The following is a 23507-nucleotide window of genomic DNA, read 5'->3' as shown; positions in this document are numbered from 1 at the left end:
TAGATTTTCAAAGTGCGATCCACTTAACAAATGAATATAAGAAACTGTCTGATGGTGTGTGGGCTTACATACCTCCAGTCATACCAAACTTTATTTTCTCTTGCAGAAAATATATTTGTACTAAAAAGCAAAATTTTTAAAAAATCAACAGAAATATATATATATTATATATTTGTATCATAAATATGTAAAATAATAATAATGGGGGCTTCCCTGGTGGCACAGTGGTTGAGAATCTGCCTGCTAATGCAGGGGACACGGGTTCGAGCCCTGGTCTGGGAGGATCCCACATGCCGCGGAGCAACTAGGCCCGTGAGCCACAAATACTGAGCCTGAGCATCTGGAGCCTGTGCTCCGCAACGAGAGGCCGCGATAGTGAGAGGCCCGCGCACTGCGATGAAGAGTGGCCCCCGCTTGCCACAACTAGAGAAAGCCCTCGCACAGAAAGGAAGACCCAACACAGCAAAAATAAATTAATTAATAAACTCCTACCCCCAACATCTAAAAAAATAAAATAATAATAATAATGTATTTCAAATAATGCATTTTACAACCATGTTCTGGGTTTTGCTGAAAAAAACAGTAGCATATAGAGGACCTGAACTATGGCCCTTTTTTCCTGTTAGTATGGCCAGGAGATTGAAAGTTTGAAGACCACAGTTACAGAAGCAAACCATTAAAATATATGAAAATGTCAAACACAAGAACTTCCAAGTATATGAATTCTAAAAGTAGGCAGTATGTATTTGTTTGGCCATCCACGTTTGTTATCAGTAAGAAGTTTAATAATCCCTTTAAAAAAAAAAATAATTAAATGCTTCTCTTACAAGTTAGATACCAACTTTCCTGCCGCTCCCCAAGTGGCTTATAGGATAATCAACTCACAGATCGTAGTGCTGGTTCCACTTTGGGTCCAACGTGTTCTTCACAGTGTCCGTTGAGTGGCACTGCCCAGATCCATCCACAACGATCTTTGCAAAAGGGTCAGGGAGTCCTAGAGGAGAGGGGACAGCCACACTGGATGAGAAGACAGAACCCAGTCCTGCAAGTAAAGTGAGCTTCAAGGTCATCTATTTGATTAAGAAGACTACCCTGGTATATTTTTTTCTCAAGTTTAAGGTTAGTGTCAATCAGCAAAATAAATTCTTTCCATTAAGCTTTCTAAGAAAGACAACCCAGAATGACATCCTCCTCAGATTTTTAGAGGCTAGAAATGAAAACTCTAAAAATAGGCTTAAATTCAAATTTCCATTTCTGATGATCACTCAGTGGGGCTAGCTAAATGGAGGGAAAGGTGTCTACAATTATTTATATTTATACTTTCTAAAAAATAATAATACCTAGAAATCTTGTTCATTGGTCTTCGTCTGTTTTATCTCTGGAAGCAAGTATTCACCGGGTTTTACTTAGGTAAGTTGCTAAATGCTGGAGTATGAATCAGACAGGTTTATAAGATCAGAGAGGCGGCCAGGTAAGGGTTTTAGAGATAGACCTGGACGTGAGCCATCACTCTGGAGCTTCTTAGCTACTTGAATAGAGCCTGCGAACCTAAGTCTCTTTACCTTTAAAGCATGAGATGAACCACTTAGGAACGGAGCAGCATTCTTGTGAGGATCAGAAAGAGTGTGAAAAATATCATGCTGCAGGGGCCTACTTTATAGTAGGTGAACTTGTGAGGTGATTCCTTCCGTTAGAAAAGGATCCTCCATTTATATTTTTATTACAATTCCTTTAATTACAAGGCTTTTAAAGTGTGATTTAATTGATCAAATTTGACCAACAATTTTACTCAAACCCAGACGTTTTATAGAAAAATGTCTGTATTGGAGCTGACGATACGTCACCCAGGAAAAAGCAATACATTAATGGATGGAAAGACAGAAAACAGGGTGGTGGCTGGAATAGGGAATGAGAGAGAGTTGTTCTCGTATGAGTTATAAATTCTGTGCCTTGGAGCTATGGAGTCTCTATGTGGTAGTCAACTGGGAAAGGAAGCTTGTCAAACTGTGGATTTCTAGTCAGCAAAGGGCAGGACTTTTAGGAGAATACTCCCAGGGTTGCTTTTTTTTTTAAGTTTTAAATTTCAGAAATATGTGAAGAACATTAATATTGTAAGAGAGCAAAAATGGGTGTTTTACTTACTGAAGAAGTCTTTCTTTGCAAGGTTCTTGGCACATAATACTAAACACAAACAAAAAAATGCTAGGGTTAGCACTTATGGACAAGATTTCCATCATAGTTAGTTGCTATGGACGGACTCGTATCCCCACCCAAAATTCATATGATGAAGCTCTAGCCTGCAATGTGATGTTTTTAAAGGTGGGGTCTTTGAGAAGTGCTTAGGTTTAGATGAGGTCATGGGGATGGGGCTTTCATGATGGGATTAGTGCCCCTATAAAAAAGAGACCACAGAGCTTGTTCTCACAGCAAGAAAGAAGGCAGGAAGAGGGCCCTCCCCAAGAACGTAATCTGTCAGCACCTTGATCTGCGGCTTTTCCAGCCTCCAGAACTACAAGGAATAAATGTTTGTTGTTTAAGCCACCAGTCCATGGAATTTTGTTATAGCGGCCCAAACTGACTGAGGCACTAGCCTATATTTGCAATGGGGAAAAAAAACCCTCAAAATTATCTTTGCCATAGATTGTCTTTCAAATTTAGCGTTACATTAAACAAAAAGCTGACAAGTAACAAAAAGTCTTTTCTCCTTCCATTGGGCATCAACTATAACAAATGCAAAATGTTTTAGTTTAAACTTAAAATCTTTAAACACATGCAGATGGATTTATCAATGTGCTCTTAAAACTCACAGGATCACATTAATACCAATTCCAATTAAGACCTACAGTATTTACCTTCATAGCTACTGCTAACAATAAAAGGAACTGTCCATTTTTGATATTCTGATAAATAATACAATTTTGTAAATGTAAACTTTGGTATGTTGGAGAAAGAAAGGGGAGAGTTACAGAAAATACGGGGCCATCATCAAGTGTTGTGAAAGACAAAATGCATGATAAGAATTTCGCACAATGTTGGCATACAGAAAGAATGCAATAAATACTAAGTGTTGTTAGTATTTTATTAATGAGGGGGGATCGATTACTGGTAAGAAATCTTGTCACCAGATTTGTTACATGATTAAAGCTACTATATCACTAATGTCTCTTACACTTACGCAAACTTCACAAATTTTGCTAATTTTTAAGAATATAGTGTTTTATTATGAACTTACACTATTTCACAAAAATATATTCATATTATACGTTGTTCTGCAAACTTTTCACTTAGTATTTTTTATATAACAATTTTTATCAAGATATAATTCATACACTATACAATTCATCCATTTGAAGTGCATAATTCATTGGTTTGTAACATACTCACTGGGGTGTATAACCATCAGCACAATCAACTTAGAACATTTTCATCATCCCCAAGAAAGAAATCCTGTACCCATCAGCAATCACTCTTTATTTAACCTCAAACCCCACCAGTCCTAGCAACCACTAATCTACTTTATGTCTCTGGATTCTCCTGGACATTTCACATAAATGGAATCATAGAATATGTGGTATTTTGTGCCTGGCTTCTTTCACTTAACATGTTTTTAAAGTTCATCCATGTTGTAGCATGAATCAGTTCTTCAATCCTTCTCATGACTGAGTGATATTCTGTTGTATAGATATACCATATTTTCTTTATCGACTTCTCAGGTGATGGGCATTTGGCTTGTTCCTACTTTCTGGCTATTGTGAATAACGCTGTCCAGGTTGTTGCGTAGACTTATATTTTTATTTCTCTTGTAAACCTATGAATGAAGTTGCTGAGTTATACGTTTAACATTTTTAGGAACTGGCAGAATGTTTCCCACAGCATCTGCACCATTTTAAATTCCCACCAGCAGTGTATGAGGGTTCCAGTTTCTCCCCATCTTCACTAATACTTGGTATTGTCGGTCTCCGTGGTTTTATATCTCTGTGGTTCTAATTTTCATCTCTCTGATGACTAATGACTTTGAGCATCCTTTTGCGTGCTTTATTAGCTATTGATATATCTTCTTTGGAGAAATTTCTATTTAGATTTTTTTTTTGGCCCATTTTTAAATTGGGCTATTTGCCTTTTTATTATTGAGTTGTGAGAATTCTTTGTATATTCTAAATACCCTTATCTATAGATATCTATATTCAGTTGCACCCCGCCACCACTCCATGTCACAGGTTCCACATCCATGGATTCAACCAACCATGAAATGAAAAAATATATTTTTTTAATTCCAGAAAGTCCCAAAAAAGCAAAATGAATTTGCTGTACCCCGGGCAACTATTTATATAGTATTTACATTGTATCAGGTATTATAAGTAATCTAGAGATGATTTAAAGTATATGGGAGGATATGCATAGGTTATATGCAAATACTATGTCATTTTATATAAGGCACTTGAGCATCCGTGGATTTCAGTATCCATCGGGGTGGGGGTGGTGGTCCTGGAACCAATCCCCAGCAGATACCAAGAGACAACTGTATATAAATATCTACGTATCTATGGATAAAATATCCTTATCAGATACGTGATTTGCAAATATTCTCCTACTCTGCGGGCTGGCTTTATACTTTGTTTGAAACACCAAAGTTTTTAATTTTGATCAAGTCCAATGCATCTATTTTCTTTGGTTGTTTGTGCTTTTGGTGTCATGTCTAGTAAGACTTTGCCTAACCAAAAGTCTCAAAGATTTACTCCTATATTTTCTTCTAAGGGTTTTATACTTTTAGCTTTCTTTTATAATTTTAGCTCTTAAATAGACATTTAGGTCTATGATCTATTTTGAGTTCGTTCTTGTATTTGATGTGAAGAAGGGGTCTGACTTCATTCCTTTGCAAGTGGATATCCAGCTGTATCAGCAACATTTGTTAAAAAGCCTATTCTTAAAAAAAAAAAAAAGAGCCTATTCTTTCCCCATTGAATTATCTTGACACCCTTGTTGGAAATCAATTCACTGTAAATGTGAGAGCTTATCTGTGGTCACTCAATTCTATTCCATCGATCTACAGGTCTCTCCTCATGCCATGACCACTCTGTCTTGATTACTGTCTTAGTCCATTTGGTCTGCTATAACAAAATACTATGGGACTGGGTAGCTTATAAACAACAAACATTTATTTCTTACTGTTCTGGAGGCTGGAAGTCCAAGATCAGGGTACCTGCATGGTTGGGTGAAGGCTTTCCTCCAGTTTGCAGACTTCTCGTTTTATTTATACAGAGCAGAAGGGGCTAGGAATCTCTCTGGCATCTCTGTTATAAGGCACTAATCCTACTCATTAGGATTCTACCCTCATGACTTAAATACCTGCCCCAAAGGCCCCACCTACTAATACTATCACTTTAGGGGGTTAGGGTTTCAACCTATGAATTTGAGGGGGACACAAACATTCAGACCACAGTAATTACCATAGCTTTGTGGTAAGTTTTGAAACTGGGAGGTATGAGTGCTCAAACTTTGTTCTTTTTCAAGACTGTTTTGGCTATTCTGGATCTGTTCAACCGTCATATGAATTTTAGGATCAGCTTGTCAATTTCTACAAAAAAGCCAGCCTGGATTTTGATAGGGATTTCACTGAAGCTGTAGGTGAATTGAGGGAGTATTGTCATCTTAGCAAGATTAAATCTTCAAATCCATGAACAAAAGATGTTCTTCCACTTATTTATGTCTTCTTTAATTTTAACTGTTTTGTAATTTTCAGAGTATACATTTTATACTTCTTTTATTCAATCTATTCCTAAATATTTTATTATTTTTATGCTATTATAAATGGAATTGTTCTCCTTTTTTTAATTTTGCAATATTTCTTCTTTATTATTTTTGAAGAAAATATCAACTTTGGAGTAATTCAAACAAAGTTACAGTTTTTTTTTTTTAAAGAATCAATTTTATTTATTTATTTCTGGTTGCGTTGGGTCTTCGTTGCTGCGCGCAGGCTTTCTCTAGTTGCGGCGAGCGGGAGCTACTCTTTGTTGTGGTGCACAGGCTTCTCATTGCGGTGGCCTCTCATTGCGGAGCACGGGTTCTAGGCACGTGTGCTTCAGTAGTTGCAGCATGTGAGCTCAGTAGTTGTGGCTCACGGGCTCTAGAGCGCAGGCTCAGTAGTTGTGACATATGGGCTTAGTTGTTCTGCGGCATGTGGGATCTTCCCGGACCAAGGATAGAACCCGTGTCCCCTGCATTGGCAGGCGGATTCTTAACCAATGTTTGCAGGAAGCCAAGTCCCCAACACATTCCAGACTTCTCATATGGTACCTCTGGGATCTCAGGGCCTCTCACTACCAGAGCTGGACCAGACGTTTCCTGCGTCCAGGGTTGCTGCCGTCGCTGCGGCTGCTTGAAACTCCCCAAAGTTGCGAGCCAGCGACTGGAACTGTTTTCTTAATTTCATTTTCAGATTGTTCATTTCTAGTGTACAGAAATACAACTGACTTTTGTATATTCAACTTGTATCTTTCGACTTTGTTGAACTCCTTTATTATCTCTAATACTTCTGAATTTTCATATATAAGATCACATCATCTGCAAATAAAGATAATTTTACTTCTTCCTTCAAAATCTGGATGCCTTTTCTTTCTTTTCCTTGTCTAACTGCCCAGTACCTTCAATACAATATTGAATAGAAGGGGTGGACATCCTTGTCTTGTTCCTGATCTTCGAAGGAAAGCATTCAATTTCTCAACCATTGAGTATGGCGGGAGCCGTGGGTTTTTCATAGATGCGCTTTATTAGGTTGGGGAAATTTCCTTCTGTTCCTAGCGTATTGAGTGCTTTTATCATGAAGAGGTGTTAGCGTTTGTCAGATGCTTTTTCTACATCTCTTGAGATGATCATCTGGTGTCTGTCCTTTACCTATTGATATATGTAGTACATTAACTGATTTTCAATGTTAAACCAACCTAACAGTCTGAGATATTGGGTTGGCCAAAAAGTTCGTTCGGGTTTTTCTGTAACGTCTTATGGAAAAAACCCAAACGAACTTTTTGGCCAACCCAATAAAGTCCACCTGATTATGGTGCATAACTGATCCTTTTACCGTGCCTGGGCTTTTCTTTGTAGAAAGTGTTTTCAATTACTAATCTATAATTTATTTACTCTTTATAGGTCTATTCAGATTTTCCATTTCTTCTCGAATCAGTTTTGGTAGGATTATGGCTTTCTAGAAACTTGTCGATTTCACCTATCAATTTGTTGGCACACAGTTGTTTACAGTATCTTCTGATAATCCTTTTTATTTCTGTATAGTCAGTATTAATATTTCCTCCTCAGTGTAATCCTTATACCATTGCTTTCCAGTGGAAACACACACACACATACAAACTCTTCCATCTTTTTTGTGGCTAGATCATAATTTATTACAGCTCCTGTTAGTGTTTTATTTCTTGTTTCTCTAATTACAAAGGTCATATGTACTTATGAAAATATGAAAACTCACAAATGTGTGAATAGAAACTGCATGCCTCTAAAACCTCATCATTACTCTTTGTTTAGCATCTTCCTGGCTAGTCTCACACGCTTATTTTTTCCCATTTAACTTTAGAATTATTTTCAGCAAGTTTAAAAGAAATGACTTCATAAATAAATTTGAGGGGAATTTACCTCTTTACAATATTAAGTATTCCCATTCTTGAATGTAGCATGTTTATCCATTTATTAAATTCTTCTTTAATGGCTTTAAGTGATGTTTTCATAACATATTTCATAAACGTGTTCCACATTTCTAATTGGGTTTACTCTTAAGTGTTTCGGTTTTTGTTACTATTGTAAATGGAAGAGTTCCTTTCATTGCACTTTCTTTTTCCTTTTTTAAATCGTCAAGATACCTGTTTTCTTTTTTTTCATTGCACTTTTCAATTGTTATTTGGTTATAGGAAAGTGATTTTCTTACGATAATTCTAAATCTGCCACCTTTTTCAGCTCTCCTCAAATAGGCCTGTGATGTCTTGTTTCCTTCCACTTCCCTTTGCTTTTACACAGCTGCTTCCAAAACTTAAGTTGAAATCTTCGCAATCTGCCTAGAAACCTGGTCCTCGCCCAGGGTTCACGACTTCAGATCATCAGCAACACCATCAGCTGCACAGGCCAGAATCTGTGCGCCGCGCTTTGACTTCCCAGCCTCTCTCAGGGGTGCTGACTTCTCACCATCTCCACCCTTGTTCAAGCTCCCAACATCAGCTATCACAAAGTCATCTCTTCAAAATTTAAATCTCATGTCTCTTTCCTTTTTAGAAATTCCCCAGTGGCTTCCCATTGCAAAACTCCAGACCTGTCAGGCTCTGAGCCCAACTTCCCTCACCTCCAGCTTCAAACATTATCCAACCAGCTCGGGGCTCTTGTTTTTCCAAGGTGCTGATGCTGGATTGCTTCTGACTGGAAGAATTCTGGTAACATCTCAAAAAGATTATGTACATATGTTCATATGTATAAGACTAGCAATGTCTTGTTCATATGTACAAGATTAGCAGTGTCTTAATTTAAGGGTCATTCCAGTGGAATCTGGTTATATCGAAAAGTGGAGAGGGTTTCAATAGAGTCAGCACAAAGAGAACTTTGCCTCGATTTTGTGCAAAGATCATTTAGGGTCACACTGAGTTTAGTTCATGGCATATGATTTCTCCTAGTAGAAAAATTTTGTGATCTTGAGATAGAATTCTCTTTGTCCTCTCTACCAGATATGATAAAAGATAATTTATTACACAGCATAAAATCCCACTCTATCTAGATCTACCACTCATTTTTAAAGAAATACGTTATGCACCAATTATGAGTGAGATTCTGGGGATACAACAGTGAGCAAAAGAGACATTTGCTCTTAGAGAAAATGAAGCTTATTTTTTCAGAGTATACTACCGCATGGTTTCTTCAGCTCCAACTCTGAAGTGCCCCTCTACTTTGGACAAATCATGTCTAAATCCCGTAATTTCCTAATCACATACCATAGTTTCCTAATTTGGGGGGATAAAGAAAGAACAAAGTACATAATGTTCACTTAGCTTCTGAAAACACATGGGAAGGAAATGTTTTGCTAACATTCAATTAGTAAATCAAGCTTCTTTACCAGGTCCCTGACAGAAGCATAGGGTCCCCAAAATACTATTTGTGGTTTCAACCCACTCCCAGGATAAGCTACAACAACGCAAATTTAGTACTTTATTACATCAACTAAGAAATTGTCGGGGAGAGAGATAAATTAGAAGGTTGGGAATAACAAATACACACTACTATATATAAAATAGATAACCAACAAGGATCTACTGTAGAGCACAGGGAACTCTACTCAATATTTTGTAACAACCTGTAAGAGAAAAGAATCTGAAAAAGAACATATATATGTACATATACATAACTATATATATATAAATGAATCACTGTGCTGTACACCTGAGACTAACATGACATTGTAAATTACCTATACTTCAATAAATAAATAAATAAAATTACACATATTTTCTAATTTGTGTCAATGTTTCCACTATTTTTCAGTTCCCCAAGGCTAGAAACTTTGGCTGTAATTTTCAGTCCTCCCTCCTCTTATGTTTATGTGTGTCACCAAGTCCTATCTTTTCTTTCTTCTGAAATTTCTTGAACTTGACCCTTCCCCTACCTGTGTACCCACTCTCCTATTCTGGGCTCCACCCACTCGCAACTTAATCTAAGAGCTACAGGGCCCCCAGCCCCCACTCAAGCCTCCCAAATTCACATGACATTAAGCCACCAGGTCGATCTTCTGAAATGCCATTTTCATGTTCTGAGGCTCAAAACGCTCCAATGGCTCTGCACTGTGTTCTACGGCAAATCTGAATTTCTCCCTGGGTTTTAAAGTGCCCCATCCCCTAGTATCACTTACATTTCCGCTATCCTTCATTGCCCCTCCTGTGGGCCCCAGCCATTCCCACCTCTAGGTGATTATTCTCGCTCCTTGATGCACTTGACAATCCCTCTCTCTTCCCTGTGCTTGGTCTGGGCAAAGCCCGCTTTCTCAGTGACGTCTCATTCAGGCCAGTGTTCCCCTAATATCAATCTGTGATAACATTTTCACTAGTGCCAAAATTAAAAAGATAAGGACACTATCGTGGAAGTTTTCATAAAACTGAACTAATTTATTTTAAATGCCCGCCCTTTGTTCTAGTGTAATGTCTTTTCTCTTTTTTTCATGTTAAAATAGCTTCCCCTTAATGAAATGAGGTAACAAAAAATGGTGATAATTTCAACAATGACTTGGCATGACAAAAAGTTGGCAATTTTAGGTTGATAGCCACAATTACATAAATTTTCTTTTTTTTTCCCTGTACGCGGGCATCTCACTGTTGTGGCCTCTCCCATTGCGGAGCACAGGCTCCGGACGCGCAGGCTCAGCGGCCATGGCTCACGGGCCCAGCCGCTCTGCAGCATGTGGGATCTTCCCGGCCCGGGGCACGAACCCGTGTCCCCTGCATCGGTAGGCGGACTCTCAGCCACTGCACCACCAGGGAAGCCCTACATAAATGTTTTGACTGATCTGGGAATCCCTTCTCTAACCACCAGCAATCTCTTCCTTCTTTTTGCTCCCATTTACTGGAAGGGCCACAGAGCTGAGCGCTCAAGGTCTCTGCGTTCAGGTGGCTTTGTGCCCCCAGCTAAGTTCTTCTGAAGGAACCCCTGCCCCAACCCTGTCTTCCACCCCTTTAGACATGGGCTTCACGTGGTGCTGGCCACCCAACAGGCACGTAACACAGACTATGATGAACCAGAAACAAAAAGCCAAAGAGAGAAACAGTGATAAAAATATAGAAAACTAACATATCTCGATAACTTTAAACATCTAAGTGAAATTTTCATTCATTAGGAAATATAATTTCCCACCTAGGATAATTTCCCACACCTAGTGTGTTTTCACTAACATGCCATTTTCTAGGCCAGAGTCACTCATCTATCAATTCTCATACTTTAGGAAATCCTCAAATTTACATTAAGTGGGGGGGGGGGGAATCACATTTCAGTTATATCAACAGACTCAAAATGCCAAAATCGTCAATCCATACAGAGCTGAACTCTGTTCCATTACTTGCTTAATGAAATAAACAACTCTTTCTTACCAATAAATCCTTCTCTGTAAGTTTAGACACACACACAAGACACATACACGTTTCCACTCTTCAGATACCATTCGATGATAAAATGATTTCTTAAAAAACAAGGTCCTACTGTAGAGCACAGGGAACTATACCCAATACCCTGTGATAAACCAGAATGGAAAAGAAAATGAAAAAGAATGTATGTATATATGTATAACTGAATCACTCTACTGTACAGTAGAAATTAACACAACATTGTAAATCAACTATACTTCAATAAAATAATTTTTTTTAAATAAATAAAATGATTTCTTCTCTGCAGGGAAAATGGTCTAAGTTAACAAAACACACTTTAGCAACCACAGGCTGTCCCTGTTGGCTTTGGAGGTGAGGGTTACTCTGGGAACCTGACAGCCCTTAGATGGGCTTCCAAACGTGTTGTAGCTTCATCTTCTATACGTGTATTCAAGTAAAAGATAAGTGACAAAATACCGTGAATTATTTGAGCTCAGAAGTGTGGCAGAGTTCAGCCCATACTCCCAAACCCTGCTGGGGGCGGTGCGGGGGGGCGGGTGAGGCAGGGCTGCTGTGGCAGAGACTCTGCCTCTTCTCATGGGGCAGTGCTCAGCTCCAAAGACCAGGGGCTGTGCCCGCTCCTATGCCTGTGCCCCTGGGGCTTTCACCTACTTTGTTTTCCACCTAACCTTTACAGGATGAGGCAAGTGGACATGAAGGGAAGCTGTCACTTTCTCCACTTTCATTGGCTAAATTATTAAGACTCAGAAGGATTAAGTAGCCAGCCCCACTTCTACCCCATTCCATATGACACTGTCACAGCAGCATCGTCGCTGTTACCAGAGCTTGAAACTAAATCCTCTATTATTTTTATGTCGCTTCATGTCTGCCTCTCCCCCACAAAAATGTCCACAGAAACAAAGACTGTGTCCTTCGTAGGCACTACTGTGTCCAGAGCTTGGTATGGTGCCTGGCACAGAAAGGTTAACTTTTACAATATTTGCTGAGTAAACATTAGGTTTATTAGGTAATAACCTTTCCCCCCCCTTTCCTTTACTGTCTAACTACTGACTAGGACATAAGCACTAAGAAGGAAGAAACTATTTTTTTGAACCATTACATTCCTAGCACGGAGCACGGGACCTGGCATAAATTAAATGCTCAATAAACGTTTGCTGAAATAAATGAGTGAGTGAATGAGTGAGTGAATGAGTGAGTGAATGAGTGAATGAATGAATGAATGAGATAGTTTTGCTGGAGCCTCCACTGTGGTGTCTGACTGCCACCCCATACTCCACCAGGGGTCCAGGGCCTGGCAGATTGCTCACACACTCGGCCACCTGATAGATCGTGTTCTTCAGAATGAGTTTATGCTATTTCATAAGGTATCATTAGTGACATTTGGTTGGCACTAAGGATAAAAATGTCCCCCTGCAGTTCCAAGCCAAAGGTTATATGACAGTGAGGGAGAAATGTAGTACATGTTAAAAACAAGTAATGAAGTCCAGAGGGCGTTTGGAACTTTTTATTTGCACAAAGCCCTCATTAATGAACGAAGTCATTTTTACAACTTAAGGGATGATTTTCAAGGACTGATGAGGATACTACATTCCAAGAAAATCTATAACTGAGGGACATTTTAAAAATTTTTTTAAACTTAAATTTTAAAAAAATTTAAAGTTTAATCTTAGAATGGTGCTTTTCTTGACATCCTGGATTTGCCCCACAAAATCTACAGGAGGATAACTTCTTCCTGGGTGAAGGAAGACGACAGCCCTCAGAGGAAGCAATTTCCAAAGCTACTGTTGGCTTTTGTTTGATTTTTCTTTTCCCAAGTATTACAGGCTAAGCACCTTTGCCTTGGAAGATAAGAAAAGTAGCTCATTTAATTTCTATCTCCAGATCCTGTTTCTGTCTTAAATAAACCAAATGGGATGTTTTTCAACCACATCAGAGTGGAACAAAGACTTCAAGAAGAATTAGGGGGATTTTCTAGGTAGAAGCATATTCCCCTGCTAAGAATATAGGAAAATTCAGGTTTTCATTAGAGAAAGTTTTATCTAAATAATTAAAGTTATATTCCAAAATTAATCAGTTCCTTTGATCAGTTAATTATCAATGTTGTCTCCCTAAATTTGTTTTTCTTTTGAATAAGGACACTTTTCTTTCAAGTGTCCTTATTCAAAAGCCATATGTGATGACAACGTTTATTAACTCCAAACTTAAAAAATAAAACTCCAAGACTTCAGCCCGGATGTCTAGTATCTCATTTCCTGAAAAGCTCATGGTGATTTTACAACCAGGAACTAAGGAGCAATTTGCAACTTGAGCTTCCAAAGCCACCCTGGAAAGCAGACTGTCTCCCAGGCAACCATCTGACCAATTCATCTGCCAAAAACACTGGATGAACTCTATCAATGGAATCGCAGTGGGAGGTTTGGAAGGTTTGGAAACTTTGTCATTGTTTTGCCAAACTTTCAAAATACAATCTAATTCCCCTTCCTAGACCTAATAACAGCAGCTAAAATGTATCAGATGCTTACAAGGTAATTAGGCACAACCCTACGTGTCTGACAAGCATGATCCCGTTTTTTCAACAGCACAATTCCATGAGATAGTTACTATTATATTCATTTTCCTGATGAGAAAACTGGGGCTTTACAAGATCACATAACTTGACCAACAAAAGTCAGTTAGTAAAAGCTGCTGCTTCTGCGTAGTGCATCCGTTTATCCATTTAACAAACACCCGCTGATGACGCACCATTGGCCAAGCCCTGTTTCAAGCTCTGAGAATTCCGTGAAGAGCAAAACAAAACAAAAAGGTGCTTGTCCTGGGATACTTCTCATGCCTGAAGGTTTGACTTTTAAGGAAAGTAAACTAAGATCATCTTTTCTTTTTTTTTTCCCTTTTAAACAACTGCTTAAAATTGACTTCTCAAACTTGAACTATCTTCCTAAGGCTATACACTGTAAAATAAAACTCAACTTTGTCAGGAAGGAGATGAATTTTAACCCCAAAAAGCTTGTCATGAAGTGAATGATATTTGATTGTCACCCTAGAAGGAAACTGAACGATTTCCATTAACAGGAGATAATCCAGGGTTAACAGGGAGGAGAACCTCGCATAACCCCAAACATCCTCACCCACCTGACTTCTAAAGACCTGTTAATATACAATGAAGCTGTGCTCTTCTAACTAAGTCATTTTAAACAAGGTGATAACTGCTGAGGGTAAAGGGGAAATGGAGGGATTTCCTGGGAAGAAAGCTAGAGTTAAGCAAACTCATCTACAACCTAATAATCAGTCCCGACCTAAAACAAATAGGCAAGGAAAAAGTAATAGTTAATAAATCATAGCCAGAGAAAGTTCTGTCCACATTTCCTTTCAGTTACTGAGCTGACAAATGAGGCTTTATTAATTTGATGCATAGAAAGGTCAACAGAAAACCGAAAGGGGAGGACAGAGTTTAGCAAAGCAACACATGCAAATATCCCCACACATGGCTATGAAAAACCCACAATACGCAATTGCCTCAAAGTCCCTTATCATTGCTTTCTTATTATCATTTTATAGTGCTAGTTTCTAAAGCACTGAAGTATTTAAAGGTATCATTTGGCATGGTTTTATCATAAAATCTTCTATAATTACAAAGCAAATCATTATTCACATCACAACACAAGTCAGGGTAAAGTTAGTATGCTCAGTTTAGTCAAGAAAAACAGAAGAGCAGGAGACTGAACAACTTGCTCAAGGTGACCTTGAAAAGTTAGTGATGGAGACAAGAACTTGATCCATCCATGAATGAAATGCACGTACCTCACTGAATTATGCTCCTTAAGATGACTGAGTGTTAAGACTTAAACAATTTGTTACAACATTAAAAAATTTAAGTCTACATGGTCAGTATCGGATTCATAAGATCATTTAAATTAAAAAAAAAAAGATCTTGACCCAGCAATGCCTACTTAGGTATGTAATTAACAGAAAAACACTTAGACATATGTTCATCATGTACTGTTGAGATGATCGTCAATAGTACAATGAATAAAGAAGTTGTGGCATTCATAAAATAGAATATTATACAGCAATGAGAAAAGCAAACTACACACAGAATTATGAATGAGTCTCACAAACACAATATTCAATGAAAAACAAAATATATTGTATGATGTAATTTATACAAAACACAAAAACAGTCAGACTAATGTACACTGTTGAAGTCAGGTGTGATTATCCTTTAGCAGGAAAAGTAGTAACTAGAAGTGATCATGAATAATGTATGTGGGGAACTAGCCAGGCTCTGCTTCTTGATCTGGGCACTGATTACACATGTGTGTTCAGTTTGTGAGAATTCAGTGAGCTTTACACTTAAATATTTCTAAATCAATCATACAAATCAACAGAACAGAATACAAAGCCCAAATATAAACCCATAGGTATGAGGTCAATTGATATTCATCAAAGGTGCCAAGATAATCCAATGAGGAAAAAGCAAAAAACAGATAGTCTTTTCCAGACTGGAAAATGGGTCATCCAGTTGAAATAAATGGGATACCCTTGGGGGGGGGGGGTGCAAATAAACAACCCTTACCATACATCATACACAAAAATTGACTTGAAATGGAACATAGACTTAAACAAAAACACGAGGTACCATTAAGAAAATGCAAAAAAAAAAAAAAAAAATGCAAAGGTGGGACTTCCCTGGTGGCGCAGTGGTTAAGAATCCACCTGCAAGGGACACGGGTTTGAGCCCTGGACCGGGAAGATCCCACATGCCACGGAGCAACTAGGCCCATGTGCCACAACTACTGAGCTTGCACGCTAGGGTCCGCAAGCCACAACTACTGAGCCCTCGTGCCGCAACTACCGCAGCCCGCATGCCTAGAGCCCATGCTCTGCAACAAAGAGAAGGCACCGCAATGAGAAGCCCGCGCACCGCAACAATGAGTAGCCCCCACTCCCGGTAACTAGAGAAAGCCTGCGCGCAGCAACGAACACCCAACGCAGCCAATAAATAAATAAATTTGAAAAAGAAAAAGAGAATGCAAAGGCAAGAGAAAATTCTCCCAGTCAGGAGAAAATCTTCACAGTGGGTGTATCTGGCAAAAGACTTGTATGCAGAATTTATAAAGAACTCTTCACAACTCAATAATCATAAGAAAAACAACCCAAGTTAAAAATGGGCAGAAAACATAGGCACTTTATCAAAGAACGAATGGTCAATAAACACATGAAAACATGCTCAACATCACTAATCATCAGTGAAATGCAAATGAAAACCACAAATGAGGTACCACCACATGCCCGCTAGAACAGCTAAAGTCAAAAAGTCTGATGACTCTATGCACCAAAGGCACAACTTTAAAACAATGGCTAAAACTAACATTTTTTTCAGAAACATATAAATTGTCAAAATTGATCCCCCCCAAATAGTAAAACCCTGACCAATAACCATAGAAACTGAAATGGTAATTCAAAATCTACCCACAAAAACAAGGCACCAAGCCCAGATAGTTTTACTGGAGAATTCTATCAAGATTTCAAGGTACAGATAATTCCCACCTCATAAAAACTATTCCCACCTTATTAAAAAAAAAAAAAAAAATGGGGGGAGAAGCCACTCCAGCTGAGTTTATGAGGCTCACACTAAAACCAGAAACTACAGGAAAAGGAAAAAAAAAAGAAGTATAGGTTCGAGTTGGCTTGGACCACATGACTGCAGTACTTCTAGCAGAAGCGGTGTGCGTCCTCACTTCCGGGTCAAAGTCTAGAATAACTAGTAAGAGATCTCGTGCCTCGGTGAAGCCTGAAGCCACCGTATGGTGGAAAGGTAGAGCCTCTCTCAGCTCTGATATCCTAACAAGCGTGTGGAAAATTGCCTCCACTGGCGCACCAGGATCACGTGCAAGAATTCAATAACGGTTACCTGGGGAATGGGGGGTGGGTATAAGAGAGGGTGCAGGAGAACACCAGGGCTGGAACCGGTGGGCAAGGGGGTCTGTAGCCTAAGGTTTTTGTTCTTCCTTACGGAGAGTGCATTTATATATTGTTTCTTAATTAAAAATAAATCTCATAGGTCCAAGAAAAAAAAGACAAAGAAAGAAATGGACAGAGGAGTGGAAGAAGGTTAACTTGAAAGGGGAAAGAAAAGTTGAGGGGAAAGGGGAGGAAATTTAAAATTTAACATCAGGAGAAGAACCTCAGTATTCGTAGAATCTTGGATTAGAAGAGCTCTTGAGACCACCCTTTTAAACAGATATGAGGCTATCTGAACTATTTACTGGTGCTTTTTTTTTTTTTTTTTCTGTTTATCTTCTTTTTAAACCAGGGGAAAAATAAAAATAAGATCTGTTTTTCAAAAAAGTTTCTAGGTTTTATTCTGTAGGAAGCCATGTCCCTAATATGAACAGATACATCTAGACATCTAGAGAGAGATTTAATAATGATTAACTGTAAAACTAACAGTAACAATAGCTAATATTTATTGAGCTTATTCTGTGCCAAACATTATTAATAGAACTTTTCAGATTATGTCTTATTTAGTACTCACAACAGATAAGGAAACCAAGATTAGGTGAGATTAAATTACTTGCCCAAGACCAGAGAGCCTGTAAATTTCCTCCTTGAGTCTGACTCCAGAGCCCAGATTCTCTACTGCATGTACTCTGATACAGTATGTTTCAAAAAGGTATAATTATGGTGACAAGTTGACATACAACATAAGGAAGCCAGAATACTCTAGAGAAACATATTTTTGTTTAAAAAGCAAACAAATATGACTTAAAAAAGTAAAAAGGGAACTAACTCTGCTAGATCCTACTTCTAACTAGAGAATGAAAAAAATAATTACAAAGCAGTGGTATCTCGTTAAGGATACATTTTAAAATACAACAACTTGCTAAATTATAATTTACAACTATAAAGCTCATGCTTTTAAAGTATGAATTCAATGATTTTTAGTATATTCAGAGTTGCACAACCATCACCACCATTTAATTTCACGACATTTTCATAATCCCCCAAAGAAGCCTTGTACCCATTAGTGGTCACTCCCCTCATTACCGGCTTCCCCAACCCCTAGCAACCACTAATCTACTTTCTGTCTGCATGTGTTTGCCCACCCTGGACATTTCATATACAGGGTCATGTAACAGGGAAGAGCTAAATCGACTCCACTTTGGATCAGTTTCTTTGACTTTAACCTTTGCTTTTTGTTGCTTTTGTTATTATAATCATACATAATGTCCTGCCTCAGGGAACCCTGCCCACCTGTGAATGGCTGCAAGAAAAAAGAAACTAACACATCCCCTCAGGGAGGCTGGTCATTCCAGGAGATATCTGCAAAACTTATGGCCTTTTAACTTTACTTCCTCATCTCCTCCCCCTCTCTGTGCTATAAAAGAAATTGGCATCCAAACCCCGTTAAGATGGTTTTTCAGAGGCACTAGTCTGCCATCTTCTCGGTTTGCCGGCTTTCCGAATAAAGTCGTGTTCCTTGCCTCAGCACCTCGTCTCAGATTCATTGGCCTGTCGTGCGGCGAGCAGAGCGAGCTTGGACTCGGTGACAGTCATAGAATATGTGGCTTTTTATGACTGGTTTCTTTCATTTAGCATGGTGATTTCAAGGTTCATTCATGTTGTAGCAGCAAGTATCAGTACTTCATTCCTTTCTGTTGCCAAATAATACTCAGTTATTTGGATATATCCCATTTCATTTATCCATTCATCAGATAATGGACATTTCAGTTGTTACCACATTTGGGCTACTGTGAATGATGCATAAACATTCACATAACAAGGATTTACGTAGACATATGTTTTCAATTCTCTTGGGTATCCACCTAGGAGTAGAATTACTGGGTCATATGGTAACTCCATGTTTAACATTTTGAGGAACGGCCCAATTGTCCTCCAAAGTGGCTGCCCAATTTTACATCCCCACCAGCAACGTATAAAGGTTCCAATTTCTCTGCATCCCTGCCACCGATTATTTTTATCTGTCCCAGCACCATTCGTTGCAAGGACCTTTCTTTCCCCCATCTAGTTGTCTTGACATCACTGTTGAAAATCAGTTGAATGTAAATGTGAGGGTTTATTCTGGACTCTCAGTTCTATTCCATTGAGCTTTATACTTCTATCCTTACTGTCAGTAACACTCTGTAGTAATTACCATAGCTTAGTAGTAAGTTTTGAAATCGGGAAATGTGAGCCTCCAATTTTGTTCTTGTTTTTTCAAGACTGTTTTGGTTACTCTAGATCCTTTGCATTTCCATATGAATTTTAAGATCAAATTCTGTAAATTCCCCAAATAAAGCCTCCTGAGATTTTGATAGGTTCTATGCTGCATCTGCAGATGAGTCTGGGCACTTAACAACGTTAAGTCTTCCAATTCATAAACATGGATGTCTTTCCATTTTTTAGGTCTTCATTTTCTTTCAACTATGTTTTATAGTTTTCAGGGTGTAAGTCTTGCCCCTCTATTGTTGAATTTATTCCTAAATATTTTACTGTTTTTGATGCTATTTTAAAAGGAATTGTTTTTAAATTTCTTTTTCAGTAGATTAGTGGTTGCAAAGGGGGTTGAAATGAGGGGATTTGGGGGTGACAGCTAAGGGGTACAGGGTTTCTTTTTGGGGTCATAAAAAGTTCTACAATTGACTGTGGTGGTGGTTACACAAGTCTGTGAATATACTAAAAACCACTGAATGATACACTAAAATGGATAGATTTTATGATATGTGAATTCTATCCCACTAAAGACGTTACTCAGAGAGAGACAGAGAGAACCCTATTGAGTAGATAAATCCTTTGCATTTTGTACTTTTTCATTTATCCCAATAGGAAAGAGGGTCCATTTCCCTAGGCCAATGTCAAAAAGACAGTGCTTAAGACTGATGATTCACTTGGAAATCTTAACTCCCATTAAATTAGTCTGAAACAAAGTCTGATTGCCATAATATTAAACTAGGGAAAGAAAAAAACAACAGCAACAACAAAAAACACCTCTGTTTACTTTTATAATGTTGATCAAGTACATTTTAGATCGACAAAAAACCTGCCCATTAAACAAACCAACTAAAGACTGCTACAATGATTTCAAAATTATTGGAATAGTCTCAACCGAAATCCCTGCTTCCTATGTTGACCCAAACCCAAATTATTCTTAAAACATTATCAAAATCCTTTTTGATAATATCTCAAGGGTCTCCACTGCACAGACTGCTTTCTTTGGAGTTCAAAACACAAAATAAAATTTCTCTTGAGCTACTTTACCAAATTTATCACCCAAGTATGGTTTTACTGAACCTGACCCAGACCACCACGTAGCAATTTTTGCCTCTGGGCCTTTCTTCCTGTGGCATGCTGTCCTCTTTCTGGGACATCTAAGCAGTATTTTTCGGAGCCAGAATGTGGGTTCAACAATAGTGCATGATTTACAATAGTCAAGACATGGAAGCAACCTAAATGTCCATCAACAGATGAATGGATAAAGAAGATGTGACATATATATACACACACACACACACACACACACACACACACACACACACACACAATGGAGTACTACTCAGCCATAAAAAAGAATGAAATAATGCCATCTGCAACAACACAGATGGAACTAGAGATTATCATACTAAGAGAAGTAAGTCAAAGACAAATATCATATGCTATCACTTATATGTGGAATTTTTTTTAAAAAATGACACAAATGAACTTATTTACAAAATAGAAACAGACTCACCAGACATAGAAAACAAACTTACGGTTACCAAAGGGGAAGGTGGGGGGAAGGATAAATCTGGAATTTGGAATTAACAGATACACACTACTATATATAAAATACACAAACGTTGGGAATGATATTCAGTATCTTAAAATAACCTATAATGGAAAAGAATCTGAAAGAGAATATATATATTACATATATATAATCACTTTGCTGTACAACTGAAACATTGTACATCAACTATACTTCAATAAAAAAATAAAAATTCAAAAACAAAAAAACAAATAAAAAAAATAGTGCATGGCCCAGAGTAGGTGTCCAGTCAATACCCGCTGAGAGCTCTACTTCTTATTTCATGCTAGACTCTGTCCTAAGCACGTCACCTATGCAACCTCCTGTAATCCTTCCACAAGCCCCAGGAAGAAACTAAGGGTCTAAGAAGTAACCTGCCCAAGACTGCACACAATGAACCACTGTCTGGTCATTGAAATTCTACTCATTCTTTGGGTTACAGCTCAAATCTTATTTTTTCCCTGTTAGGCCATCAGTGATTTCTCCTTTCTCTGAACTTCTAAAGGACTTCCTGCCTTTGACACATATCTGTACCACCCTGAACTGTATTTTTAAAGTAGACTTTAGTCTTTAGAGCAGTTTTGGGTTCACAGCCAAATTGAGTGGGAGGTAGAGAGATTTCCCATATTCTCCCTGACTCAGCCTTCCCCACCATCAACATCCCTCACCAGAGTGCCATCTTTATTACAATGGATGAACCCACACAGACACATCATTATCACCCCAAGTCCATAGTTTACCTTAGAGTTCACTGTCAGTGCTGTACATCCTGCGGAGTTGGACGTACACACCATCATAGCATCACACAGAACAGTTTCACTGCCCGAAAAATTCTGTTTCGCTTATTCATCTTTTCCTCCCCGCTAATTCCTGGCAATCACTGATGTTTTTAACTACCTCTATAGTGCTGTCTCTTTCAGAATATCATATGGTTGGAATCATACAGTACGTAGCCTATTCAGATTGGTTTCTTTCACTTAGTAATATGCATTTAAGGTTCCTCCTTGTCTTTTCATGACTTGATAATTCATTTCCTTTTAGTACTGAATAATATTCCATGGTCTGGATGGACCACGGTTGCTTTCAAGTTCTGGCAATTATGAATAAAACTGTAATAAACATCTGTCAACAAAAGAATTAATCAATAGTCAATCTAAGAAAGAAACAGACAATTTGGTTTGAGCCAACCTGAGAATTATAACCCAAGAGACAGTCTTTCAGAAAGCTATGAGGACTGTTCCACCTTTTAGAGGTCAAGGCACAGTTATATAAGTTTTTGAGATGAAGGGTTACACATCAATAACATATTGACAGTTTCATAGTCCAACAAGGCCAGTCGTGGGTTACTGTGACCCCTTACAGCAGCGGTCCCCAACCTGTTTGGCACCAGGGTCCGGTTTCATGGAAGACAATTTTTCCATGGACGGGGGTGGGGAGATGGTTCAGGCGGTGATGCGAGCGATGGGGAGCGGCAGATGAAGCTTCACACGCTCGCCCTCCACTCACCTCCTGCTGTGCGGCGCAGAGGTTGGGGACCCCTGCCTTACAGGATTGAGAAAGGACTGTTATCTCCTAAGGAGTTACCTTGCTGGCGCCAGGGGAAATTGCTTTTTGTTTTGGCGAGTAGGCATTCCGGTGTCTTCTAAGGGGATCTAGTTAATGTGTAATGCAGATGCACAATGCTCACTAAAGGGGAGGGGGCAGTGGCTCAAAAGGGCAGAGAGAGAATTTTATGTTTAAAATTTTTCTTGTCCTGCCTTAAAAATAATTTTATTTCATCACATCCACGTGCAGGTTTTTGTTGTGGACATAAGTTTTCAACTCCTTTGGTTAAATACCAAGGAGCACAACTCCTGAATTATGTGGCAAGAGTATGTTTAGTGTTGCAAAAAAACTGTCAAACTATAGTCTAAAGTGACTGTACCATTTTGCATTCCCACTAGCAATGAATGAGAGTTCCTATCCTTCCACATCCTCGCCAGCATTTGATGTTGTCAGTGTTTTGGGATTTTGGCCATTCTCATAGGTGTGTCGTGGTATCTCATCGTTGCTTTAATTTGCATTGTCCTGATGCATGTGATGTGGTGCATCTTTTCATACACCTATTTGCCACCTGTATATCTTCTTTGGTGAGATGTCTGTTCGGGTCTTCTGCCTATTTCTTAATTGGGCGGGTGAGTGGGTTGTTTTCTTACTGTTGAGTTTTAAGCGTTCTCTGTACACCTGAAACTAATATTATAAATCAACTATAACTCAATTTTTAAAAAAGAAAAAGAAAAAATAAAAGAGTTTTATTATTTTGGATTATCAGTCCTTTTATCAATCAGACATATCCCTTGCAAACATTTTCTCCCTGTCTGTGGCCCTTGCATTGTTTTTTTATTTTTTCACATTTCTATGTCTTACAAATTGGGCTTAAATATACTCAAAGTTATTTTGAGCAGCCATACTGCTTTCCTTGGGAAGTAATACTACCTAATGTTTAAAGTAACTTTAATGAAAATTCTTATCATCCATTTAGAAGACAATGGGTGGCCTTTCTGTTTAGTGGCAGCCATCAGTTAAGCCAGATGGGTGATTCGCAGTGTACTGGG

General features: G+C 38.5%; 1 protein-coding gene across 4 annotated transcripts in view; it reads right to left on the bottom strand.

Annotated features, from left to right (window-relative positions):
* Positions 1–23507, bottom strand: part of SMURF1 (SMAD specific E3 ubiquitin protein ligase 1) — a 101434-nt gene that overhangs the window by 26373 nt on the left and 51554 nt on the right. For all 4 annotated transcript variants that reach the window (XM_033426588.2, XM_033426589.2, XM_004268918.4 and 1 more), the window contains exons 2-3: positions 2143–2181; positions 886–994 (exon numbers count right to left, since the gene is read on the bottom strand). In XM_033426588.2, the coding sequence (XP_033282479.1) occupies positions 886–994; positions 2143–2181 (148 nt within the window). The remainder of the gene's footprint in view (positions 1–885; positions 995–2142; positions 2182–23507) is intronic.

Source organism: Orcinus orca, chromosome 16 (assembly GCF_937001465.1).
Source record: "Orcinus orca chromosome 16, mOrcOrc1.1, whole genome shotgun sequence".
Classification (NCBI taxonomy): Eukaryota; Metazoa; Chordata; class Mammalia; order Artiodactyla; family Delphinidae; genus Orcinus; species Orcinus orca.
The sequence above is the reverse complement of the archived record's forward strand: the minus strand, read 5'-3'. Positions and strand labels throughout refer to the sequence as shown.